We start from the raw sequence: 23,492 nt of genomic DNA, 5'->3' as shown, positions 1-23,492 counted from the left end.
ATTTCCCATGAAGTGATGGCACCAGATGCCATGATCTTCGTTTTCTGAATGTTGAGCTTTAAGCCAACTTTTTCACTCTCCACTTTCACTTTCATCAAGAGGCTTTTTAGTTCCTCCTCACTTTCTGCCATAAGGGTGGTGTCATCTGCATATCTGAGGTTATCGATATTTCTCCTGGCAATCTTGATTCCATCCCTGCACAGAACCCCGGAAAAGCAGAAGATGCTAGGTACCTGCTCAGCGTGACATCCTCCGAGGTCACGTCTGCTTCTTCTTAGAAGCATGCCTTTGTTCCCTTTTTAATTGAAAGCCCCTGGTGAAGCCAGGAGGCTTGCATTTACTGTGGTCTTGAGCCCCGTGTGACTGTGGGCTCCCACTCTGCCAATGGCGGACACACAGGGTGACCGGTGAGACCTGCACGGAGTCAGGGCTCCACCAACGGGCACATCAGAGGAGGAGCAAGACCACAGGAGGTGAGGGGGAGCAACAACGCCCCTCAAGACCGAAGTCTGAATCACAAGCTGCAGGCTGGTACCTGTTCTCTGCCCCTAGTTACTACCTCTCGAACGCCATCCTGCTTTTCTGTCTGTGCTCTCTGGTCCAGTCTCTAGGGACACCGGAGGGGAAGGGGTTCCCCTGCTGTCTGACATCTGATACTAAACTTTCTCCAGAGCAAGAGTGTTGCAAACTACATGGTACAGGTTCTATTTTTAAATTTCTAAGTGGTCATGAGGACTAGTTTTGTAAAATACTATATCAATAAATTATTGAGAAACAAATAAAAATCTTTGAGACAATATATGTCCCAATTTTCTTAACATTAAATTACTTCGTTAAATTCTTACATAAGTTTTCAAGTATTTACTCTCACTATTGTATTTATCACAATCAGCCTGGACCCCGTCTGGGCACACACGCCCAGCAGTCCTGCTCTGGGGCTCAGCCTGGACCCCGTCTGGCACACAAGTCCAGCGGTTCTGCTCTTGAGGACTCTTTCTTGTTTCCAGGCTCAGCCACTTATGATCGCATGCTGACATCCACCTGTCACTGAAACATGGTGGGTTCCTGGCTCTCTGAACCAACAAGGGGAAGGAACACAGCCCCCTGGGAGTCCATGTGTCCCTCTCTGGTGCCCTCAGTCCTTGTGTCTGTCTGTCAACTTTAGTCCTTGCTCCCAGACGTTCAGTTCCTACAAGGAAGGAAGACCTGAGTTTACTCCACCAGGAAGCAACTTGAATTAAATTGATACTTTTTTCTTTTTTAATTTTTATTGGGGTATAGATGATTTACAATGTTAGGGTTAGTTTCAAATGAACAGTAAAGTGAATCTGTTATACATATATTGATAAATAAAATGATAAATAATAAGATAAAACTTATCTACTCTTTTTTAGATTCTTTTCCTGTACAAGCCATTACAGAGTATTGAGTAGCATTCCCTGTGCTATGCAGTAGGTCCTTACTAGTTATCCATTTTATGTATAGTAGTGACACATAACCTTTGAAGAATAAGATTTTTAAAAATTCTGGTCTTTCCTTCTCAATTTGTAATCAAGTGAAAGAAGACAAGAGTTCCTATAATATTTCTGGAAGTCCTAAGTATTTTAAGCATACTTCAGTATATAGGAGTTAAGTAATATAAAATAAAAATTATTCACATTAATAAGGCTTTTAAATAGTTAAGCACGTGTTAAAAGATTTCAAATTCATGAAAAAAGTTTGCATTTAAAAAATGCCTAAATAGAAATTAAAATTAAATGTGCTTTATTTAAACTTTTGGGATGGATGGTTTTAAACAACCTAAACAGTCTCTCAGAAGAAAAAACACTCCAGCAACTGTATTCTGTACCTTAATAAGAAAGGGCTACCTATGCAGTAATTGCAGTAGTATGCACACACACATACCTACGGTTCACAACTGGGAGCTACAGCCCCTGCCAAGGTCAGGCTGGGAGTGAGGTCAGGAGAGAAACTGTGTGCACAGGGAATTATCTGGGGCCCACAAGCCCGGTTCTTTGAGAAGGACACAAGTCACTAGGACTGCGGACCAGTCGGAACAGTCTAACGTGCAGGAACAAAGATGAAATGGACTTATAGACAAAGAGAATCTTCAAATATCTTTATGAGTAAACCCAATCTTGATCCTTTATAAGAATACATATCAACATAATGAAAAAAAAAATAGCACACAACAGCTAGATGCAGGAAACGTAAAGTCTGTGACCAGGTACCTAATTGTGGATGCTGTGGTGTTTCCCATAGGCTGTGACATGCTAAGTGCTGAAGGTGAAGGCCTGGACTCCAAGCCTGGCCCAGCTGCACACAGCCTGGGGATGTGACCCTGCTGATAGCAGTGGCATCTGAGCACAGCCCTGCACCTGGGACTCAGGAGGCATCTCTGAGGTCTCTCACCATGTGCAATCCTTACTTCCTCTCTCTTTTCACTAAAAATTCATCATGACAAAAAAAGCAATACCTGAAGAGTTGTCTGCTATCACACTTCCTCCCCTCTTCTCTAAAGGGACAGGTGTTCTCCTGCAGGAGCAGCCTGTCACCTGTGTGCACACACATGTGTTCAGACACACACAGAATGCCCTGCTCCGCGTGCTGGGCACACGGGCCTGGACCACTGTCTTCAGCCTGCGGTGCCCTTGGCATGAGGCCTCCACCTGGTGGTCAGTGTTGAGCAGTCAGGCTCCAGCCTCTCACTGCATCCTCTCCTTTGGGCGCATCCATCTGTTTTTAAATCTAGTTCACGTGTTCCTTTCACAGAGAAGGCTTCCAGACCCTGAGAGGTGAGCTATTCACTTCTTTGTTTTCAGGGCACCCTGCACTCTTCTGAGACACTCAGCAAAGCTCAGGTGATTTGTCTCATTTTCTTTCTTTTCCTTTTGTTTTGGCTGCACCGTGCAGACTGCAAGATCTTAGTTCCCCAACCAGGGATTGAACCTGGGGCCCAGAAGTGAAAGCACTGAGTCCTAACCAGTGGCTACTGCTGCTGCTGCTAAGTCGCTTCAGTTGTGTCCGACTCTGTGCGACCCCATAGACGGCAGCCCACCAGGCTCCACCGTCCCTGGGATTCTCCAGGCAAGAACACTGGAGTGGGTTGCCATTTCCTTCTCCAATGCATGAAAGTGAAAAGTGAAAGTGAAGTCGCTCAGTTGTGTCCAACCCTTAGGGACCCCATGGACTGCAGCCTACCAGGCTCCTCCATCCATGGGACTTTCCAGGCAAGAGTACTGGAGTGGGGTGCCATTTCCTTCTCCACCTAACCACTGGACTGCCAGGGAACTGCCTTTGTCTCATTTCCTTACTGTCTTTCTTGACATGAGCTCCTGAAGACAGGATCCGTAAGGACTCTGGCAGACACACTGGTCTGGAGCAGAGACCCCACACAAAGCCCCGGGGCAGGCGGCTGCACTAGTGACGGACACCAGGACAGACAGTCCTGCATTCTCCCTGCTAGCACCCTGACACTCCCGGCTGCCGCCTCCTGCTACCACCCACAGGGTCAACCACCTTCTGAAAGGGGGAAGCACTTAGAGTGTCACACCTCTCAGAGAAATCCACTTGATGAAATGCATATATAAATGCCTTCCTGTCTGACAACTAGCAAAAATATTGGAGTGCGTTGCCATTTGCTCCTCCAGGGGATCTTCCCTGACCTAGGGACTGAACTCACATCTCTTATATCTCCTGCACTGGCAGGTGGATTTTCACTGCTAGCGCCACCGGGGAAGCCCTAAAAATATACCAACATACTCCAATTTCTCGTGAAAGAACCTGGACCCTGGCCCTTAAAGGGCTGACCCAATCCACCTTGTCAGGCCCCTGTCTCATCTAACACGTCCCCCCACAGACAACCCACCACATCGACCCCTCGTGCTCTGTTAGATGAGCAGTGTAAGATCCCTCTAAACTCACCAGCTGCCCCCTAGCCCCAGACTGGTTCTGCTGCACCACCTTCTTGAAGGCACAGTGACAAGTCAGAACTGTCTCCCCACAAAGGAGCAGCCTCCGTGTGGCTCAGTTTCTCCTCAAAGTGTGAGGACCGCACAGGGGCCTCAGCCTGGGCTCATCTGAGAGGCAGACTGTCAGGCCGGGCCCACGAGGTCCCCCTGTGATGAAAGCACTCTGACACATGCTTGTCTGGAGTCACCTAAACACATAAAACACCTCCTGCATGTGCGAACTCACACTAAAACCACAACTCCTTTCTCACCTGATGCAACCACAGTGCTTGCCCACAATGTATTTTCTATGCTGAGACTTTCATGAACAGGTGGATCACTGTCTTCCTATTCAGGGAGAGAAAAGAAAGAAAAATGCAAATTAGCAACTTTTTATTACTCATACTTCAGATATCCACAGTGTTAAAACAAGTCCACCAGCTACATTCAACTAACAAGCAGAGAAAAAGCAGTGAAAAAATAGGCAAAAAGACAGGAATTTACACACGCTTCTAAGATGACAATGGAGCAGGAAGCACCAGGAATGACTCCCCACCTGGACAACAACCTCAGGGACAGAATCCATCTGATGTAACTAATTTGGAATCTGGAGCTGGTGAAGGGTGGCAAGTTCCAGAGGCCACACATGTTTCTGGAGCCGCCTGTGGGAGCCAGAGTGGACAAAAGGACCCTGTGCTCCAGGATCAGGAACCTGTACTCTGATGCCACGTTGGGTGACAGAGATGCAGCCAATGAGGCAGGTGGCCGCTGCTGCTACCACTCCCCCACCCAGAGAAGTGATCTCCAGGGCATTTCAAGGACCAGTGATCTTTTAACCCCTACCATTTTTCTCTTTTTCCCCTTTTGGGAGCCAGATATTAAAGACCAGGACATTCAAAAACAACTGCATATACGGGAAAAAAAACATAAAACAATGGCACATGCCCAAGAAAAGGCTCAGAAAAGACACAAGAAGATATCAAGTTTACGCCTCAGGCTGAGCTGACAATCAAACAACAACAAACAAAAGCAAACACAGAACCCCAGCAAACCCTGATTTTAACTTCCAGGGTTACCACATTATTATATTCAAATGCTTGCTGAACAGCAAAAAGTAACAAGGCATAAAAGAAACAGAAAAGCATGCTCCATTCAAAGGAAAAATATAAATCAACAGGAACTATCCCTGAAAAAGACCTGATGGCAGATATACTAGACAAAGACTTTAAAAGAAAACTATTAAAGATGTTTAAAGACAAAGATGTGGAGAATGTCAAGAAAACGAAGTATGAACAAAGCAGAAATGTGAATGAAAAGACAGAAAATCCAAACAGAAACCAAAAGAAATTCAAGAGCTGAAAAGTATGGTGATCAAAATGAAAAATTCACTAAAGGGATTCAAGGCAGTTTGAGCAGACAGAAGGATCACAAGAGACAGTATGTATTAATTAAATGTTAAATAAGGCAGAAAGATATGACAATTAAAAACAATTATGTTCCCAATGGGGCTTTCCAGGTGGCGCAGTGGTAAAGAACCTGCCCGCCAATGCAGGAGACATAAGAGACATCGGATGTAACTAATTTGAATGCAGGTCCATTCCCTGGGTCGGGAAGATCCCCTGGAGAGGGCACGGCAACCCACTCCAGTATTCTTGCCTGGAGAATCCCATGGACATAGGAACCTGCCTGGTTACAGTCCATGGGGTAGCAGAGAGTCGGACATGAATGAAGTGACTTAGCACGCATGCATGTTCCTAATGAAAGACAGTTATGAAGCAATTGATAGAATTGAAGGAAGGACAACCCTGATATCAAAACCAGACAAAGAGAATACCTAGAAAAGTAAACTACACATCAATATCTTCTATGAACAATGATACAAAACTCCAACACAAAACATCAGAAAACCAAATTAAGCAGCATATTAAAGGATTATACTTCATGATCAAGTGAGATTTATTCCTGAAATACAAGGATGGTTCAACATGCAAATCAATCAAGAAAATATATCACAATAACAGAATGAAGGAAAAAATACCCAACATGATCACCTCAATTGATGCAGAAAATGCATTTGCCAAAATTCAACGCCCTTTCTTGACAGAAAACATTCAACAAACTAGAAATAGAAGTCCTTTGGACTGCAAGGAGATCCAACCAGTCCATTCTAAAGGAGATCAACCCTGGGATTTCTTTAGAAGGAATGATGCTAAAGCTGAAACTCCAGTACTTTGGCCACCTCATGAGAAGAGTTGACTCATTGGAAAGATTCTGATGCTGGGAGGGATGGGGAGCAGGAGGAAAAGGGGACAACAGAGGATGAGATGGCTGGATGGCATCACTGACTCGATGGACATGAGTTTGAGTGAACTCCAGGAGTTGGTGATGGACAGGGAGGCCTGGTGTTCTGTGATTCATGGGGTCGCAAAGAGTCGGACACGACTGAGTGACTGAACAAACTAACCTCCTTATATTAAAAGCCATTATGAAAACCCCACTATGTGTATCATATTAAACAGTGAAATACTAAAACCTTTCCTCTGAGATCAGAATGCCCGCTTTCACCACAACTAACTGATATAATACCCAAAGTTTCAGCCAGAGCAACTGTACAAGAAATAGAAGGTACAATTTAGAAAGGAAGATGTAAAAGTATCTGTTTGTTGATGTTATGATCGTATATGTAGAAAATCCTAGAGCTTACAAAAAAACTTCTAGTATCAACTCTTGAAAGAGAGGAGGTGGCCTTCACACAGTAACTATTTCGTACTTAAATTTTTGACTGAACTGAAATGATCAATTTCTGATTCATTCACAGAGATGGTCTTAGAATCTTAACACTGATAAACACTGATGGAGCGCCAGAAAAAGAGCGATACCCTCCTGCCTCCTCCTACACAGTCTACATGGTGCACCCTTTACCTGTAGGCTAGTGCAGGTGCTTTACCATGGCCCAGCCAAGTACGTGCGGACTAGGACATACCCTGCCGATTGCTGATTCACACAGTTACCATTTAAGGCATAAGACAAATATATACAATTACTCTCCAGTGTGAATTCTGTATTATTTTTACTGCATCTAGCAATTTCCATATTTAGTTTCCCTTCAGACTGTGAGCAACGTAACTATGGCACTGATTTTGATGTTGTGAACTCCTAGCATGGAACAGGCAGTCACATCTGTCCAGTAAGAGAATAATCTAAGACGAGATAAACATGAACCTCCTCCTCTGGTTTCTAATCCTTGTGATGGAACTAATAATGTGGCAGCAGCATGCTGTTACTCTAAGCCACCCATTTCTTTTAGTAACTTCTTAAGACCACCTGCCCACAGCTGGCCATCAACTGACCACAAAAGTACAAAAGGGGTACAACTGTATTAGCTTCAAACTCTCCCTATGGTTCCCCTGATACGGAAAGTTAAAAACCATTACTGCACGCGTATCTTTGAGTATAGTATTCCCACTGTGTGAAACTCCAGGACAGACAGGGGCATAAGAAAATGTAACACTGTTATAAAGCTTTCTGAACTGCAATTCTATACAATTTAGCTTTAAAATTTAAGTTGGTTCTCCCATTTTTCTAGAACTCTTTAATCACGTGAGTGCTTTTGTCAGTTTCTAACACCATTATGTGCTGAAGAATACACAGTGCCTACGAAGTTTGCTTTCAATTCTGTAACAACAATGATGGACTTTAAACATTAAACATTTTTCTAATATCGAGAAAATTACTGTAAACGATAGTTCTTTACCAATCTCATATAGTACAGAAGACAGACTGGGATGATGGGAAAGAAATTATCTCTAAATAACTTTCTCTCTGGGTTTCCTTCCTCTTAATGTTATATAGTTTGAAAAGATAAAATTTGCCTTGAGGGGGAGAGTGCAAAATGTTACAATTTCAAGCTGTTTTCTCAATAGTGCACCCTATTTAACAAACAATAGGGATATGCTTTTTAAAAGGAGAGTATTTTGATTGAAAAAGACATGAACAATGGTAAGTGTGCTATGGTTTACAAAGGAAATTACAGTAGAAAATGCAGCATAAAAAGATTAAGTGGGAATGTGATGTTAAAGGACCACAGATGCTGTTAATATTTCAAAACTGGCTACAGTTTTAAACTCCAAAGTACAGAGAGAATAGCTATGTCTTTAACAATAAGCAAAATTAGTGATATCAATAATAATAACATGAATCACTTATATAACACAAAATGCCATATAGCACATAATTTATGTAACCCTGACATTGTTTCAAGGGAATGGATAGTAATCACAGCATGCATGTGTGCCTTAAACTCTGCATGGGCAGTGACATGTACAATGTCTATTGCCACAGGACACCTTAATCAATCTCTGATTCTTATTAAATTACACAGGCTGAGTCAAAAGAAACATATTTTCTCCTTTGTATTGACCCATTACACTATAAAAAAGGAATATAAGCAGATACCACTTTTTAAAATGTTCAGTTGTTATTTTGGTAAACTAAGCTCCAGTTACAAAACAAGTTACACTTAACATGGTTTTTTTCTTTCCTTTTTGAAAAAATGCACACAAAAGCAAAGATTTTTCCATCTGAAATGATCTAAAACTCATGTTTGAAATAATTATGAGTGAATAATGAGTGAAATAATAATAATGAGTAAAAAAACTTTGCTAGGAACATCAAATGAAGGCAATGAACTGTATTGATAAGAGCCTGCAGTAATTCACACAAGTTAACAAAAAGATGCAATCAGGGTCTGGGCTCTGACACTATCGGTGCATCTGGACCTCTTCCCCACTCACAGGAAAATGCAGTCTTCAGAACTCTCCCACATTTATGCTGCGTATATTAGCAACAGGTGATGCTGTCTGCTCTTAACATTGGCCTGGGCACTCTGGAGAGGCTGTGAGGCCATGAATAAACTGCAGCTACTTTTAGGGCAGCACTTGCGGAAATGAAGTCATAGAGTCATGCCCATCTCCTCCTCCTCAGGTCTACACTCCCACTCTGCTCATTACCCGACACACAATATGCCGTTAGTAAGAAAGAAAGTGAAAGTGAAGTCGCTCAGTTGTGTCTGACTCTTTGCGACCCCATGGACACCAGTCTCCTCCGTCCATGGGGTTTTCTAGGCAAGATTACTGGAGTGAGTTGCCATTTCATGCTTCCTCAAATGATGACAACTGTTCACCAACCCTTGTATGTGACCAAGAGTGAGACAAAGATGGTTGTACTACCAGAAATCTTTAAAAATAATTGCAGGAAGTAAAAATAAACTACAATTGTAAATATTAAAATCCCTTAAGTATTATAAATCATTTGTAGCGTCAGTATAAGGTGCTAAATCCAAAAGTTACCAAATCCTAACAATAATTGAGGGAAGAAGGGACTTTAAGCTACACCAAAACACCAGTGAAAAGAATGCAGAATGAAATACATGTATGTACATAAGAAAATGGATGTGGACTTACACACACACACATCCATCCAACCAGTCAGTAAAAATTAAGAAATGATGTGGATATCATCCTGTCCAAAATAAAAACTGGAATAGCTGAATTACTTCATTTTACTGACTCATAATATTTTAAGGGAGAAGGATCTTATTAAGAGTAAATATGCTAAAAACAGAAAAACTGTACTTAATGTATCTCAAAGAAATATCTGACATAGGAAAATTTAAGAACCTGAAACATTCTCCAGGTCTTCACTTTTTAGTTCAGAGCTTGTTTAAATTGATTCTTGATTTAATTACACTTTCAAAATAAAGGTTTGCTATAATGTTTTTAACATACACAATGAATATACTTGCATTTAACAAAGATTTAACTTACCCTCGTAAATGTGCCTTCAAAACTATGAATATCCAGTTGTGGCTTCTGAGCATAAACATAAGCATTGATAGAAAAAAGGTCCTGGAATACAGAATATCTGAATTAATTACATGATAATTAAACAGAATTACTTGGAAAGTTCTCAATTACCAACTAATATTTTTAATATATCATTTACCAAAAGAGGTGATTTTCTTATATGTTGTGTGCCAGTACTATGAATTGTGATGCAAGAGAACCCAAAGAAACCACTTTGAAGCTCAAGAGCTGTGTGGGGATCTCTTGCCTTTAAAGGACGACTGCTATACCTCACGGCAGGCTGTGTCAGAAGCAGTCGGGAGTACCTGGCGCTAACCCCACGGACCATGAGCTTGACTGTGAGCCTGACCCACTTCCCAAGACTCCTCCTGTACACACACCTCCTGCAGCAGTCTAATCACTGAAGCCACTGTCCCCAAAGGGGATGACCTGTCCTGGACCGTGCCTGAGATAAATGGGCAGGATGGAAGGGCTGGAGCTATGGAATGCTATCTGGAAAGTCTGAAGATTCAGAGTGCCTCCTGACCAGTTCCTGAACACGACTTGTCTTCCTGCGAAGCCACCCTGTGCCTGTTCTCTGTGCTCACTACTCTGGGCCCTTTCATGGTAGCGACCAAGGTAATGAGGCGCACATGCTGAGCCCTGGGGGTCCTCTGAGAAAAGCATCAAAACTGGGGGGATCCAGAGGATCCCTCAACACAGTCTGCCATTTTTGTAAGTTTTGCTTTTATTTTCTGTTTTGTTTTGCCTCATGGCTGCTAACACTCAGAAAACCGCAGATTTCCAGGCGTGAAGAACAAAGGTCAGATCATAGATGCTGAAGCTCCACAGAGGAGGTGAAGCCCCAGAGGGCAGGTCCAGGAGGCTGGGCGCCGCGAGCCTCACGCTCTCGGCCTGAGTCCCGAGCCCCTCGTGCAGGCAGGTTCCAGCTCAGCCAGAAGAAAGGAGCAAAAGACCCCCATGGCTCTCCACTGCAGGGAAGATGAGGTGGGGGTTCGATTTCAGTCTAGTCAACACCAGTTCAAACCAAACCAAACAAGAAACTCAATACTCTTCAGAACATTATAGAATCCAGAGTCTCTACAAGGTATCAGTATGTTGAAGATACAATCCTAATGTCCAGACACAGGAAGAAATGAGAATACAAGATCCATATTCAAGGAGAATCTAATCAATGAAGACTAATTCTGACATGACCAGACATCAGAATGAGACCAGATGAGAATTTCATAGCTGTTAACTGCTGCTGCTGCTGCTAAGTCGCTTCAGTCGTATCCGACTCTGTGCGACCCCATAGACGGCAGCCCACCAGGCTCTCTGTCCCTGGGATTCTCCAGGCAAGAACACTGGAGTGGGTTGCCATTTCCTTCTCCAATGCATGAAAGTGAAAAGTGAAAGTGAAGTCGCTCAGTCGTGTCTGACTCCTAGCGACCCCATGGACTGCAGCCTACCAGGCCCCTCCGTCCATGGGATTTTCCAGGCAAGAGTACTGGAGTGGGTTGCCATTGCCTTCTCCGATAGCAGTTATTAGGACATTTCAAATCTTTAAAGGAAAACATTCTCTTAAAGAATAAACAAATAGGAAACCACAGGAGAAAAAGAAAACATATTTACAAAAAAGGACCAACTGGAAATTCTAGAATTGAAAAAAAACACAGTTGAAATAAATTCACTCATTAGATAGGCTTAACGGAGAACAGAGTCGGTGAACCTGAAGACAGGTCAAGAGATGGCGACTCTGAAGAACGCACAGGGGTGAGACTGCAACAGCGAGTGTGGCTGCAGCGTCCCTGAGCGCAGCAGGTGAGGGCCTGGAAGAGTGCACAGCAGAAAGAGCAGGAAAAGCTTTCTGAGAAACAAGAGGCCAAAACCATGCCAGACTGGCTGACAGTCACATGTGTGCAGACTGAGGAGGCTCAGCAAACCCCCCACCAGGGGAGTAAAACCTGGCACAAAGTCACAGCTAAAGAAGAAAGCAAATATAAAGAAAAATCTCAAAAGTACCTAGAGAAAAATGACACAGTCTATACAGGGAAAAAACCTATCAAAATAATGACTGATTTTTCATCACAAATAATGAAAGCAGAACATAATGGAACAAAATACTTAGAGTACTGTGGCGGGCGGGGGAACTGGTCAACTCTGAATTCAATATTCAGCAAAAATCTCCTTCACGAAACAGGTGAAACTACAATATTTTGAGATAAAAGAAAATATGAATTCACTGCTAGCAGACATAAACTACAAGAAATGCTAACAGAAGTTCTCTAGGTTGACAGGAAACAATATTCAGTAGAAACTCAGGTCTTTAGGAATGAATGGTGAGGAACAAAAATGATTAATACAGAAGAAAAATAAAAATCTTGGCTTTTAACTTTATTTCTTTAAAATACAGATAAAATATCAGAACAGTTTATGGTATATGTAGACACACTACATATAGAACATCTACAAATACATACAAAAGTATGTGCACACAAAAACTGTGCAGTGTGCTTTAGCATCAAAAATGAGTGTGATAAATGGATCTGTATAATTACAAGGTTCTTAATTTAATGTGGAAATGATACAACTTTAACTTTTCACAATCATTTTTAGTTAAATGCATACTTCAGTCTTTTTGTTGTTGCTGTTCAGTCGCTAAGTCATGTCTGATTCTTGTGACCCCATGAACTACAGCACACCAGGCTTCCCTGTTGTTCACCATCTCCTGGAGTCTGCTCAAATTCAAGTCCACTGAGTTGGTGATGCCATCCAACCATCTCATCCTCTGTTGTTCCCTTCTCCTCCTGCCCTCAATCTTTCCCAGCAAGTCTGAGGAAGTTTGAGGATCACTCATCATTCAAGGGGCTTCCCAGGTGGCTCAGTGATAAAGAATCTGGCTGTCAATGCAGGAGAAACAGGAGATGTGGGTTCGATCCTTGGGATGGAAAGGTCTCCTGGAGTAGGAAATGGCAACCCATTCCATTATTCTTGCCTGGAAAATTTCATGGACAGAAGAGTCTAGAGGGTTTCAGTCTGTGGGGTTGCAAAGAGTTGGACACGACTGAGTAACTGAGCACGTCCATCATTTAAAAATTTAAGCACTACGCTGTCACGGTAATTTTTAAAAAGTGACATTTTCATATAAGAGAATATCTTTAGATACATGGAAATAAAGAACTGCCTAGCAACAGCCCCCATATTTCTGAATGCACAAGAACACTGAGAGGAGTGCATTTCATCTAGTATATTAGACATCAAATGACTGAATAATGGCACAATAATGAGAATGTCATTCGAAGCTTTTCATGATAATTTAAAAATCATTCTGAAGTTTTCAATAATGTAGGAAAGCCTCTGCTATTAGGTCAAGGGCAACATTTGTTCGCATTACTTAAAGGTCATTAAAATACATCCTTAATCATAACATGTGGTTCATTACAAATAAAATTGCCTTTCGTTCAATAAAACTAATTAAATGTAAATGGTATTGTTTACTGCTATATGGATCTTTTGAAATAAATCAGCGAGTCATGATTTATTGAAAATTGCTGTGACCTCATTGTTGTTAATAAATTTGCCTGATCACAGAAGCCGGGAATGCGCTTCCCACATGTTTCCGAGCCCTGCCCGCACGGCGGTGAGAAGCCAGACCTGCTATCACAGGGTGGGATCAGCCGACAACACCGCTCTGACTCAGCTTCAATTCTTTGATCACATTAGGTGCTCTGGACACAATGGAACTAGGAAGCCTGTTCCTCAGTTTTTCAGGAAGGGCTCTAACACAGGTTCACCCATTCCTGGTGGCATCACGGACACAACGCTCCACTGTCGATGCGACAAACAGCAAATGACACTGCACACTCCCTGGGTCTTTTACATCAGACACAGAAAAGTCAAATGAGTGACAGTTATGGGCAGTGTAAGCTATCAGATGAAAAACCAAACTGCTTTGCCTATGTCCAAAATGAAATTAGAGCTTTCCTTCCTATGAAAAAAAGTCTATATCTAATATGCCAAATTATATGAAGTTACAAATGTAAATTGATGGTTGAATCACGAATTCAGCTAAATTTATCAAAACTTAAAACATTTCATTTTCCAGTTACCTCACCCAAACGCTTAACATACTATGAAAGTGTATCAACCATAAAATTTTAAAAGTAGCACTGTATGAACTGTCTACTCTAGCTTTCTAAGTATTTTGTAATTCATACATCTGTCACTAATAAAAATGAAGAAAATATCCTTATAATACTGAATGTGATAGAAAGTACTTCCTGTGATCACAGCCAAGGGAATATTCAAAAATACAGGCAACACGGTGGGATTCTAAACATTTTCTTAGGACATAACTTACAAGCAATAAATTATACATGCTTACAGTGTACAATGTTCTGCATCTTAATACAAATACACACCTGTGACACCAACAGGATCAACGTATGGACATTTCTACCAGCACTCTGCAGGCCCCTCTGCACACAGCCTCTGTCACGGCTGACCCATGCTCCTGGAATCTATGTAACACATAGAGCCTTGCTTGTTTGGCTTTTCTTTCAGAAAAATTCTGATACAGTGCCTTAACACTGTACTTCTTTTTTAACACTCTAGCAAATTAACTCTACTACCAATGTTCTGCTGCAACTGCTTCCAGGTGTCAAGCACTCAAGCACCTCCCAGCTCCTGGAAAGGCAATGCAGAGGCAAACACTCTGGGGTGGGCCCCCCACCCCAAGCGTAACAGCAAACAGACATCCTCCAGTCACTGGGGCATGTGGCATCTCCCCTCTGCAACTCTGGGGAGACTATTTGAGAATGTGTGCTGGGAACGGAAGGCAGGACACAGAGGAGGGAAAGGGTGCCTGAGAAGCAGCAGCGGGAAGCCTCCAGGGCTCAGCGGACAGGCTGAGGCCAACGGGCTACCCTGTTAACAAGCAGTGAGAACTGAAAGCTGGGCGTCTTCAGTGACAACGCAACAGCACAGCCTTCTCTCGGGCAACACCTAAGAAAAGGAAGAGCAAAGCCAACAGAAACGCTGGGGGTCTAAGTGAGGCTGCAGAGAGTGGAGAGGAGGATTGCACAGAGAAGGCTCCGGCCCAGCTGCAGGCTGCCGTGAAAAGAACCTACTCGACCTCACTCAGAAAACCATCTTTCAGCCACACAGATTCAGCAACAGGACTGACCCTCCTTCCCTATGGTCTATGCGCAGGGAATATTTAATAATTACAAGACAATAAATGCTAATGACCAGCCTCTCACTTGAGACTACCGCTGACAAACACTGACAGTGGTTAAAATGACAAACAAACACGGGTGGAAGAACAGCCTTCTGGGCACAACACAAAATCCACATTCAAAAAAAGAAAATGTATAAATATTTACCGACACAGAATTTTAAACATTTACACATTAATATGGCAAAAGATTGGAGAAGGCAATGGCAACCCACTCTAGTACTCTTGCCTGGAAAATCCCATGGATGGAGGAGCCTGGTGGGCTGCAGTCCATGGGGTCGCGACTGAGCGACTTCCCTTTCATTTTTCCCTTTCACGCATTGGAGAAGGAAATGGCAACCCACTCCAGTGTTCTTGCCTGGAGAATCCCAGGGACGGTGGAGCCTGGTGGGCTGCCGTCTATGGGGTCACACAGAGTCGGACGCAACTGAAGCGACTTAGCAGCAGCAGCAGCAGCATGGCAAAAGATATAAAGTGTAAAGTCAGGAAACAGTCTGGGAGAACAGATGTGCAAAGGTCTGGAGAAGTCTGCACACTCAGACACCGAAGTTGAGGCTTTAAAACAGAACCTCCCAGGGCAAGCTTAAAATTGTGCTAAAATAGTGAGCAAGTCAGCAAACAGTACGGCTGCAATTGGCCAGCAGTTGTTTTTGATTTCCTACTCAGAGTTCAAATGCTAGATGGACTAGGGGGTTCATGTGTAAAGCATAATTATTTTTAAAGTAACCATTTATAACCATGGAGTGGGACAGTCCAAGCATAAAGACAAGGCAGTGACTTTTTTTTAAAGTAACCATTTATAACCAAGATTGCCGGGAGAAATATCAATAACCTCAGATATGCAGATGACACCACCCTTATGGCAGAAAGTGAAGAGGAACTAAAAAGCCTCTTGATGAAAGTGAAAGTGGAGAGTGAAAAAGTTGGCTTAAAGCTCAACATTCAGAAAATGAAGATCATGGCATCCGGTCCCATCACTTCATGGGAAATAGATGGGGAAAGAGTGGAAACAGTGTCAGACTTTATTTTTCTGGGCTCCAAAATCACTACAGATGGTGACTGCAGCCATGAAATTAAAAGATGCTTACTCCTTGGAAGGAAAGTTATGACCAACCTAGATAGCATATTCAAAAGCAGAGACATTACTTTGCCAACAAAGGTCCGTCTAGTCAAGACTATGGTTTTTCCTGTGGTCATGTATGGATGTTAGAGTTGGACTGTGAAGAAGGCTGAGTGCAGAAGAATTGATGCTTTTGAACTGTGGTGTTGGAGAAGACTCTTGAGAGTCCCTTGGACTGCAAGGAGATCCAACCAGTCCATTCTGAAGGAGATCAGCCCTGGGATTTCTTTGGAAGGAATTATGCTAAAGCTGAAACTCCAGTACTTTGGCCACCTCACGCAAAGAGTTGACTCATTGGAAAAGACTCTGATGCTGGGAGGGATTGGGGGCAGGAGGAGAAGGGGACGACAGAGGATGAGATGGCTGGATGGCATCACTGACTCGATGGACGTGAGTCTGAGTGAACTCTGGGAGTTGGTGATGGACAGGGAGGCCTGGCGTGCTGCGATTCATGGGGTCTCAAAGAGTCGGACACGACTGAGTGACTGATCTGATCTGATCTTTATAACCATGGAGTGGAAACAGTCTAAGCAGGAAATAAAGGCAGTGATTATTTATTTTTAAAAATATTTTTATTGAAATATATGACATCTACCATTGTGTAAATTTAAGATGTACAAGTCAGTTTGAAAGTCACTGTAATGATAATTAGCACTTCTATCACATTATATAAATAATCATTTTAGAGACTACTTTAAAACTGCTGTTAGGTCACCTTATTTAAGGACAGGAAGCTTTTATATGGACAAAAGAAACTATAAACAAAAATATTTAAAACAGATTAAAACAGTGAAGAATGATAAATGATTAGCCAACTAGATATAAAAACCTCTTTAAAAACATACAACAGGATAATGGGTAGACAACATGAACAGACACTTACAAAAAAATAAAATAAGTCTACTTTCTTAGGTAAGAAATCTTCAACCTCACAGAAAGATTAAAAGCATATTTAAATGGGATGCCACTCTCGCAGTCATCAGACTGAAGAGGCTGACGGGTCCACTGACTAACGTACAGGAGATGAGCAGGGCTGTCACTGTCGTCTTCTAGAGCATTCTGGCCAAAGGATCAAACCGCTGCGCTATGCCTACTTCTGCACTCTATTATTATCTATAAAATATCAAAACATTAACTTTCACATTCACCAATGCCAGGCTAGTCCCAGAGGTTATAATTTGCCAAATACCATGTAGCTAAAAAACTCCTTCAGAGACACGTATTTTCTAACATAAAAGGATAACCCCCAAACATACTGCTGAACGCCTATCCTAACAGGAAAAATGTGCACAGCTTCACTCACGTGTTTGTGAAGGAAGCTGTGTGGTTGAGAACAAGGGTATGAAGTGCCTTCCAGGACAGAGGAGACATGGCCGGGGTGTGCCCCGTCCTCCTGGCAGGTATGTTCCTGAAGTAAGCAAACCCTCCAATAGCAAAGGCCCATTGCTCTGGACTTGTTAAAACTTTATGCTTGATGGACCACCTTTTAATTTTAAATTTAAATATCATGGAGCTCAGTTAGCCCACAAGACACATATTTCTCACTAAGAATTAATCAAACTTCTACAAGCTGTGTCATTGCAACTGGTGTGAGATTTGCCCTCCCAGTGCAAGATGAACAAATCATGTGAGTCAGCTGTTTCAGACACAGGACACAGGGTACCTGGTAGAGTCGCAGGACTGGGACCCTCGGGAGACGAGAACGCAGCTGCGAGCCCCAGGGAGGCCAGCCTCCTGCCCAGGGCAGGTGCCGTGCCCGGGGCCAGGCTGCAGAGCAGCAGGTAGAGCCCAGGGACCTGCGGGAGCTGGCAGGCGCCAGCACAGAGGGAGGGGGAGGGAAGGACAGGCCACAGCAGGTCTGATGAGTCTGCCCCCGCCTTGGACTGAGGAGGACAAGGGAAGTGATGGCTGGCGCAGTGTGACCAGAAGCATCCTGCCCAGACCCAGGGATGACACAGAGTTGGGGAGAGACACAGTCTGAGCGGCTGGAGTTAGAGGTACCTCAGAAGAGCCTGAGATGCCCACGGTTACCCCAGGAGGAGCAGGCCCTGGGGTGGCGTTACATTAGCATCACGATAAAGGGGACTCCAGGCCTCCCCAACAAAGCTTAAGAACAAGTCTTGGAAAGGTCAAGTTTATCCACAAGTTATGGAACTAAGACAATGAAGATCAGTAGGTTGCGAAGTAAGAGAAAAACATAGTTATTTACATTATTCAGCACCCAATTAAAAGTTATCAGCTATGCAAGGAAGCAGGAAAGTGTGACCTGTAACAAGGAGAAAAATTCTTTAAAAAGAAACATACTCAGAAATAACAGAGACAATGGAATTAACAAACAAACAATATGTATCACAAACTGCTGAAAGAGTTAAATGAAACTATGAACACATTAGGAGAGAAGAGGACTTAAATAATAACAAAAAGTGGTGACCACATGGAACCTGGTTCCACAGATTAAAAATACAGTATTTGGAATAAAATAATTTGTTGCTGCTGCTGCTACTGCTGCTGCTGCTAAGTCGCTTCAATCATGTCCGACTCTGTGCGAACTCATAGACGGCAGCCCACCAGGCTCCTCCCATCCCTGGGATTCTCCAGGCAAGAACACTGGAGTGGGGTGCCGTTTCCTTCTCCAAGGTCTTTAACAGAAAACTAGACATTGGTGAATTTAAAAACCGACCAACACGGGACTTCCCTGGGAAGTGAGAAGCTCGACATGGGCAGGAACGTCAAGTCTAACACTTGTCACCCGTGTCCCAGGGAGAGGAGTCTGGGCAGAAAGAAGGACGGAAAGAGAAGAAAACCATGAGCCCACAGACCCAAGAAACGCAACAAACTCTAAAGAAGGAAGGAATTTCAACGCAGGCACTACCGAAACTATAGCTGACGGAAAGCACCTGAAGAATCAAAATACTGCCAAGGCTGACATATGTCACACAGATTTAGTTTCCCCAAAGTGCAATACATACAAGAATGAGGAAGTCCCCGGTGATTCACAGAATTAACTGTGAACCATGAGCCGTCCCTACTTCCATCAAAGCCAGCCCATCTCAGGACAGTGAGCAAATCCAGAGGATTCAACCCCCTTCCCTGCAACAACTGCTTGGCTTCAAGGTCATTCTTAAGACAATCTCAGTCTTTCTTTACTCTCCAATGAATATCAACAAATCATGTTAAGATAAAGCTGCTCTCATTCAAATAAACAGCACATACAACACCCAACAACACCAAAAGGCCACAATTGTGATTTTGCTTAAAGAAAAAGAAAAAAAGATGTGTAGCAGTTTCGGAGATTCTGAGCACATGTGAGATGGACTTTCAGAGACCATGGAACACGCTGAAATCCACAAGCATGGTGTCCTCTATCCTGTCCATCTCCAGGCAGCAGAGGCCCAGCTGGAAGTCTGCAGGTGTCTTTCTCCTCCTCAGGAGCTGACAGACACAGGGACGCTGTACCTCCTCCTCCCCAGGGAGGACTCTCCACTCTCAGAGGGAAAAGCTGAAGTGGATGGGCTGAGTTCAGGGCTGGGGATGCCCCCCCTGAATTATCCCAAAGCAGCACCTTAACAGCCTTCTGGGAGTCAGTTAGTTACCAAAAACGGACTCATTTAACCCCCACCAGGAGTCTCGATTTCAAAGATTACTCAAATGAGAGGATTAAAAATAGAAATAACAAGGAAAGGGAAAGAAAAGAAGGAAAACCTGAGCCAAGCTCAGAACATTCAAAACCACACCTCAAACAGGGTATGTGCTAAGATATCACAGAAATTATGTGGGCATAATTTTCGATGAATTTAGTAGTGAAATTATTCTTTACATTATCAATGCATTAATCAAGTTAGCTTGATTAATATCACATAATATCACAGAAATTATGTGGGCATAATTTTCGATGAATTTAGTAGTGAAATTATTCTTTACATTATCAATGCATTAATCAAGTTAGCTGGTACGTAAGTGCACAGAAATGACCATACAGTAACTGATGGAGTAACGACAACAACGCTCACCCCCAGAGCGGGCAGCCTCTGTGTGCAGCTCACCGCCACTTTCAGCTTCCAGTCAGTTTCACCATCGAGTTGATCAGTTCGAATAAAACATGAACCTTGGAATAAGAGAAGAAAAACTCCTGAGTTATGGGTACCTTAAAGCCACAATTCATCGTACAGTGGTGATATACAAATGATGTATCTAGAGATTCCCATGAACAAAAATCCTTAGAAGTCTACTTATTTGACTCACAAAATGAGTTTGCTGAAAAGACAGAGCACGTTAACTGTTTAAGTGATTACCTCCTGTTTGGTGTTCTTGACTATTAAGGTTTACTATTAATTAGTACTTTATTTTAGAAAGTTATAGAGGTGGCAAATAAGCACATGAAAAGATGCTCCACATCACAAAAGGGAAACGAAAGGGAATACAACAAGGAGACGCCACTCAACACCTATGAGAATGGCCAGACTCTAGAACACCGACAGCGCCAAATGCTGGGGACTCAGAGCAATGTGAACTCTCTTTCATTGCTGCTGGGAATGCAAATGGTGCAGCCACTTCGGAAGACGGTTTGGTGTTTTTTACAAAGCTAAACATAACTTTACCATACAATCCAGCAACTGCACTCCCTGACATTTATCCAAAAGAGCTGAGGAACTTATGTTCCATGATATCCTGCATGTAGATTTTATACCAGCTTTATTCACAACTGCCAAAACTTGGAAACAACCAAGACGTCCTTGGGTGAGTGAATGGATCACTGTGGTAAATGTGGATAATGGAGAATAATTCAGCAATACAATGAAATGAGCTATCAAGTCATGAAAAGATATGGAGGAAATTTAAATGTTTATTTCTCAGTGAAAGAAACCAATCTCAAAAGGCTGCATACTATGTGATTCCAATTACATGACATTCTGGAAAAGAAAAAACTACGGAAACACTGAAAAGATCAGTGGTTGCCCAGGATGGAGTGGGGGTAGAGGCAAACAGGCAGAGCAAAGAAGATTTTAGGTCGGAGAAAATACTCTTTATGATACTATATACAACGATGGATGGGCGTCATTACACATTTGCCAAAACCCACAGAACGTACTACACCAAGAGAGAATCTCAATGCGAATGATGGAAGCTTGGTGACAGTGATGTGCCAGTGTGAGTCTGTCAATTGTAACAAACGGCCCGTCTGGTGGGGACGCTGATAATGAGGGAAGCTACCCATGTGTGAGGGCAGGGAATATACTGGAAACCTCTGCACCTCCTTCTCACTGTTCTGTGAACCTAAGAACAAAGTACAACATTTTTAAAAACCTTTAAGAAACATATTCAGATTATTATAGAAAATGTAAACCAAAAATGTTACACATACATTTGTTCTCTGCAGGATAGGAAAACTGCAAATAACTGAAACTGCACTATAGTAACCTCCATCTAAATTTATATTGTAACACCTGCAAAAATGGAGATTACTTTTCATTGTACTTTTTTCATATTTATATTTCTGAGCTCCCCTTCCCCTGTCTAGCAGTGTTTGCTCCTATCCATCAATTTTATGTAGAATTACACTATTGACCAGCACAGTTCAGCACACTGCAGCTCTGTTGAACGGCTCACTGCATACATGCTCCTTTAACAGAGCTCAAGCTATGACAACTATTGGCTGACTACACGTCCTCTCCACTTCAGTAGCTAATTTCATCAATAAGTTATCTCATGGCCTTTTCCCTTTTATCCAGAGGAAGAGACTGCCGTATGCCAGGTCAGCTTTCAATAGTGATCACTACAGCAAAACAGAAGCATTAAATTAAAGGTTTGCATGCTATCTAGAAATAAATACCTCCTAACATCTTTTAAAAAATAAATGAAGACCTAATGAAGATTTTATAGGAAATGTCTAGAAATGTTCACTAAGAACTTAGGAAAGAAAGGCAGCACTGTCAACTTCTGAATTAACTCATGTGGCTTGGCCTTGCTTCACATTATTACAGGTTGATACACCACACTGGTCTTAGGTGTGTACCCAACATCCACTGAACACCACCATACTGAAAGCATTATTCCAGGTACTACAGTTCCTACTGACCTTATTAATAATTAGATAAACAACCAAATAAAATTAAAGAAAAAAAAATGTGCTGGGAGAATCAGAGTATGCATGCCACTGGCCATACAAGTAGCCCAGCCATAAAGTTCTAAAATGAAACAGTCATTTGGAGCAGGCTTTTTAGAGCCTTATACCAGAAATGGGGTGGAGGACTTCTGTGAGAGGCCCTAAGGGAGGAGGATTCAGCTGGAAAATGACTATGATATACACTTAAGGAAAAGAAGACCCACAGTAACACATATCAAGTGTTCACGTCTTCTGGGCACGGGGGTTCTCTGGTCGCCTAGTGATTAGGATGCTGGGCTCTCACTAACACAGGCCCCCGGTTCAATCCCTGGCCGGGGAATTAAGATCCTACAAGATATGCAGTGCGACTCCCCCCCCACCCCCCACCCCCCGCAAAAGTCTTCTTAGAAAATTTTGAACCTCAAGGGCCAAAGGGCCAGAATAAAAGATACCAACGGTGGGCCAGGGCAGGAAGGATGAGGCCTGGGACAAAGTAGCAGGAAGAGCAGTAAGGGACACCGGAGGGATTCAACACAAGCACACTTTGGCCCGGCTCTCTCCGGGTAGGTCTTTCAAAGATTATGATGAGAACTAACAGAAAACTCCAAATTAAGGAAGCAGTAGTTATGGAGTCTACATTTTCAGTTAGAAACTATTTTGGACTTGGCCCCTCAAAAAATGTAGAGTTATATATGTATCCATAATAGGGTGTCATTTCTTTCTCATCAAAAATGAAGGCTATTACTACTTACTGAGCACCTACTAGTCAGTGAAGGACAGGGGAGGCTGGCATGCTGCAGTCCACAGGGTCGCCAAGAGTCAGACATGATTTTTGAGTCCGAACACAACTAAGTGACAGTCCTGGCCCACACAGAACATCTGATGTCCCAGAGACAGGAGGCAGGTGATGCCCTGTGCAGGCTCAGAGGAGAACTGCCCCAGGGTCTCACCAGGAAGCACAGCTCCATGCCACCATCGGGTCCATGAGATTCCAGACCCCAGTGCCGTACACCAACACAGACCTCGTCACAGCTGATTTATCTAACAGCTTGAACCACATTACACAAACCAGGAATTTAGTTTGGATGCTGGTTGTTTAGTCAATGGTTTATTTTTAAAGACCTGGCTGACAACTTTGTGAAATCTTGCTCCTCCACAGTACCCTCCCTCTGATATCCTTGCTCAGAGTATTTCCTTACTTTCTAGGCTCTGCGTAAACCTCTTACTGGTTTAAAAA

General features: G+C 42.9%; 1 protein-coding gene across 1 annotated transcript in view; it reads right to left on the bottom strand.

The window, feature by feature from the left end:
• The window catches only part of ATP9B (ATPase, class II, type 9B), a 151,572-nt gene that overhangs the window by 76,991 nt on the left and 51,089 nt on the right, over positions 1–23,492 (bottom strand). The window contains exons 8-10 of the mRNA XM_010855064.1: positions 20,163–20,257; positions 9,776–9,856; positions 4,223–4,298 (exon numbers count right to left, since the gene is read on the bottom strand). Coding sequence (XP_010853366.1) covers positions 4,223–4,298; positions 9,776–9,856; positions 20,163–20,257 — 252 coding nt within the window. The remainder of the gene's footprint in view (positions 1–4,222; positions 4,299–9,775; positions 9,857–20,162; positions 20,258–23,492) is intronic.

This window comes from Bison bison, unplaced genomic scaffold (assembly GCF_000754665.1).
Source record: "Bison bison bison isolate TAMUID 2011002044 unplaced genomic scaffold, Bison_UMD1.0 scf7180017864353, whole genome shotgun sequence".
NCBI lineage: Eukaryota > Metazoa > Chordata > Mammalia > Artiodactyla > Bovidae > Bison > Bison bison.
Note: the sequence above shows the minus strand (reverse complement) of the source record. Positions and strands in the feature narration are given on the sequence as shown.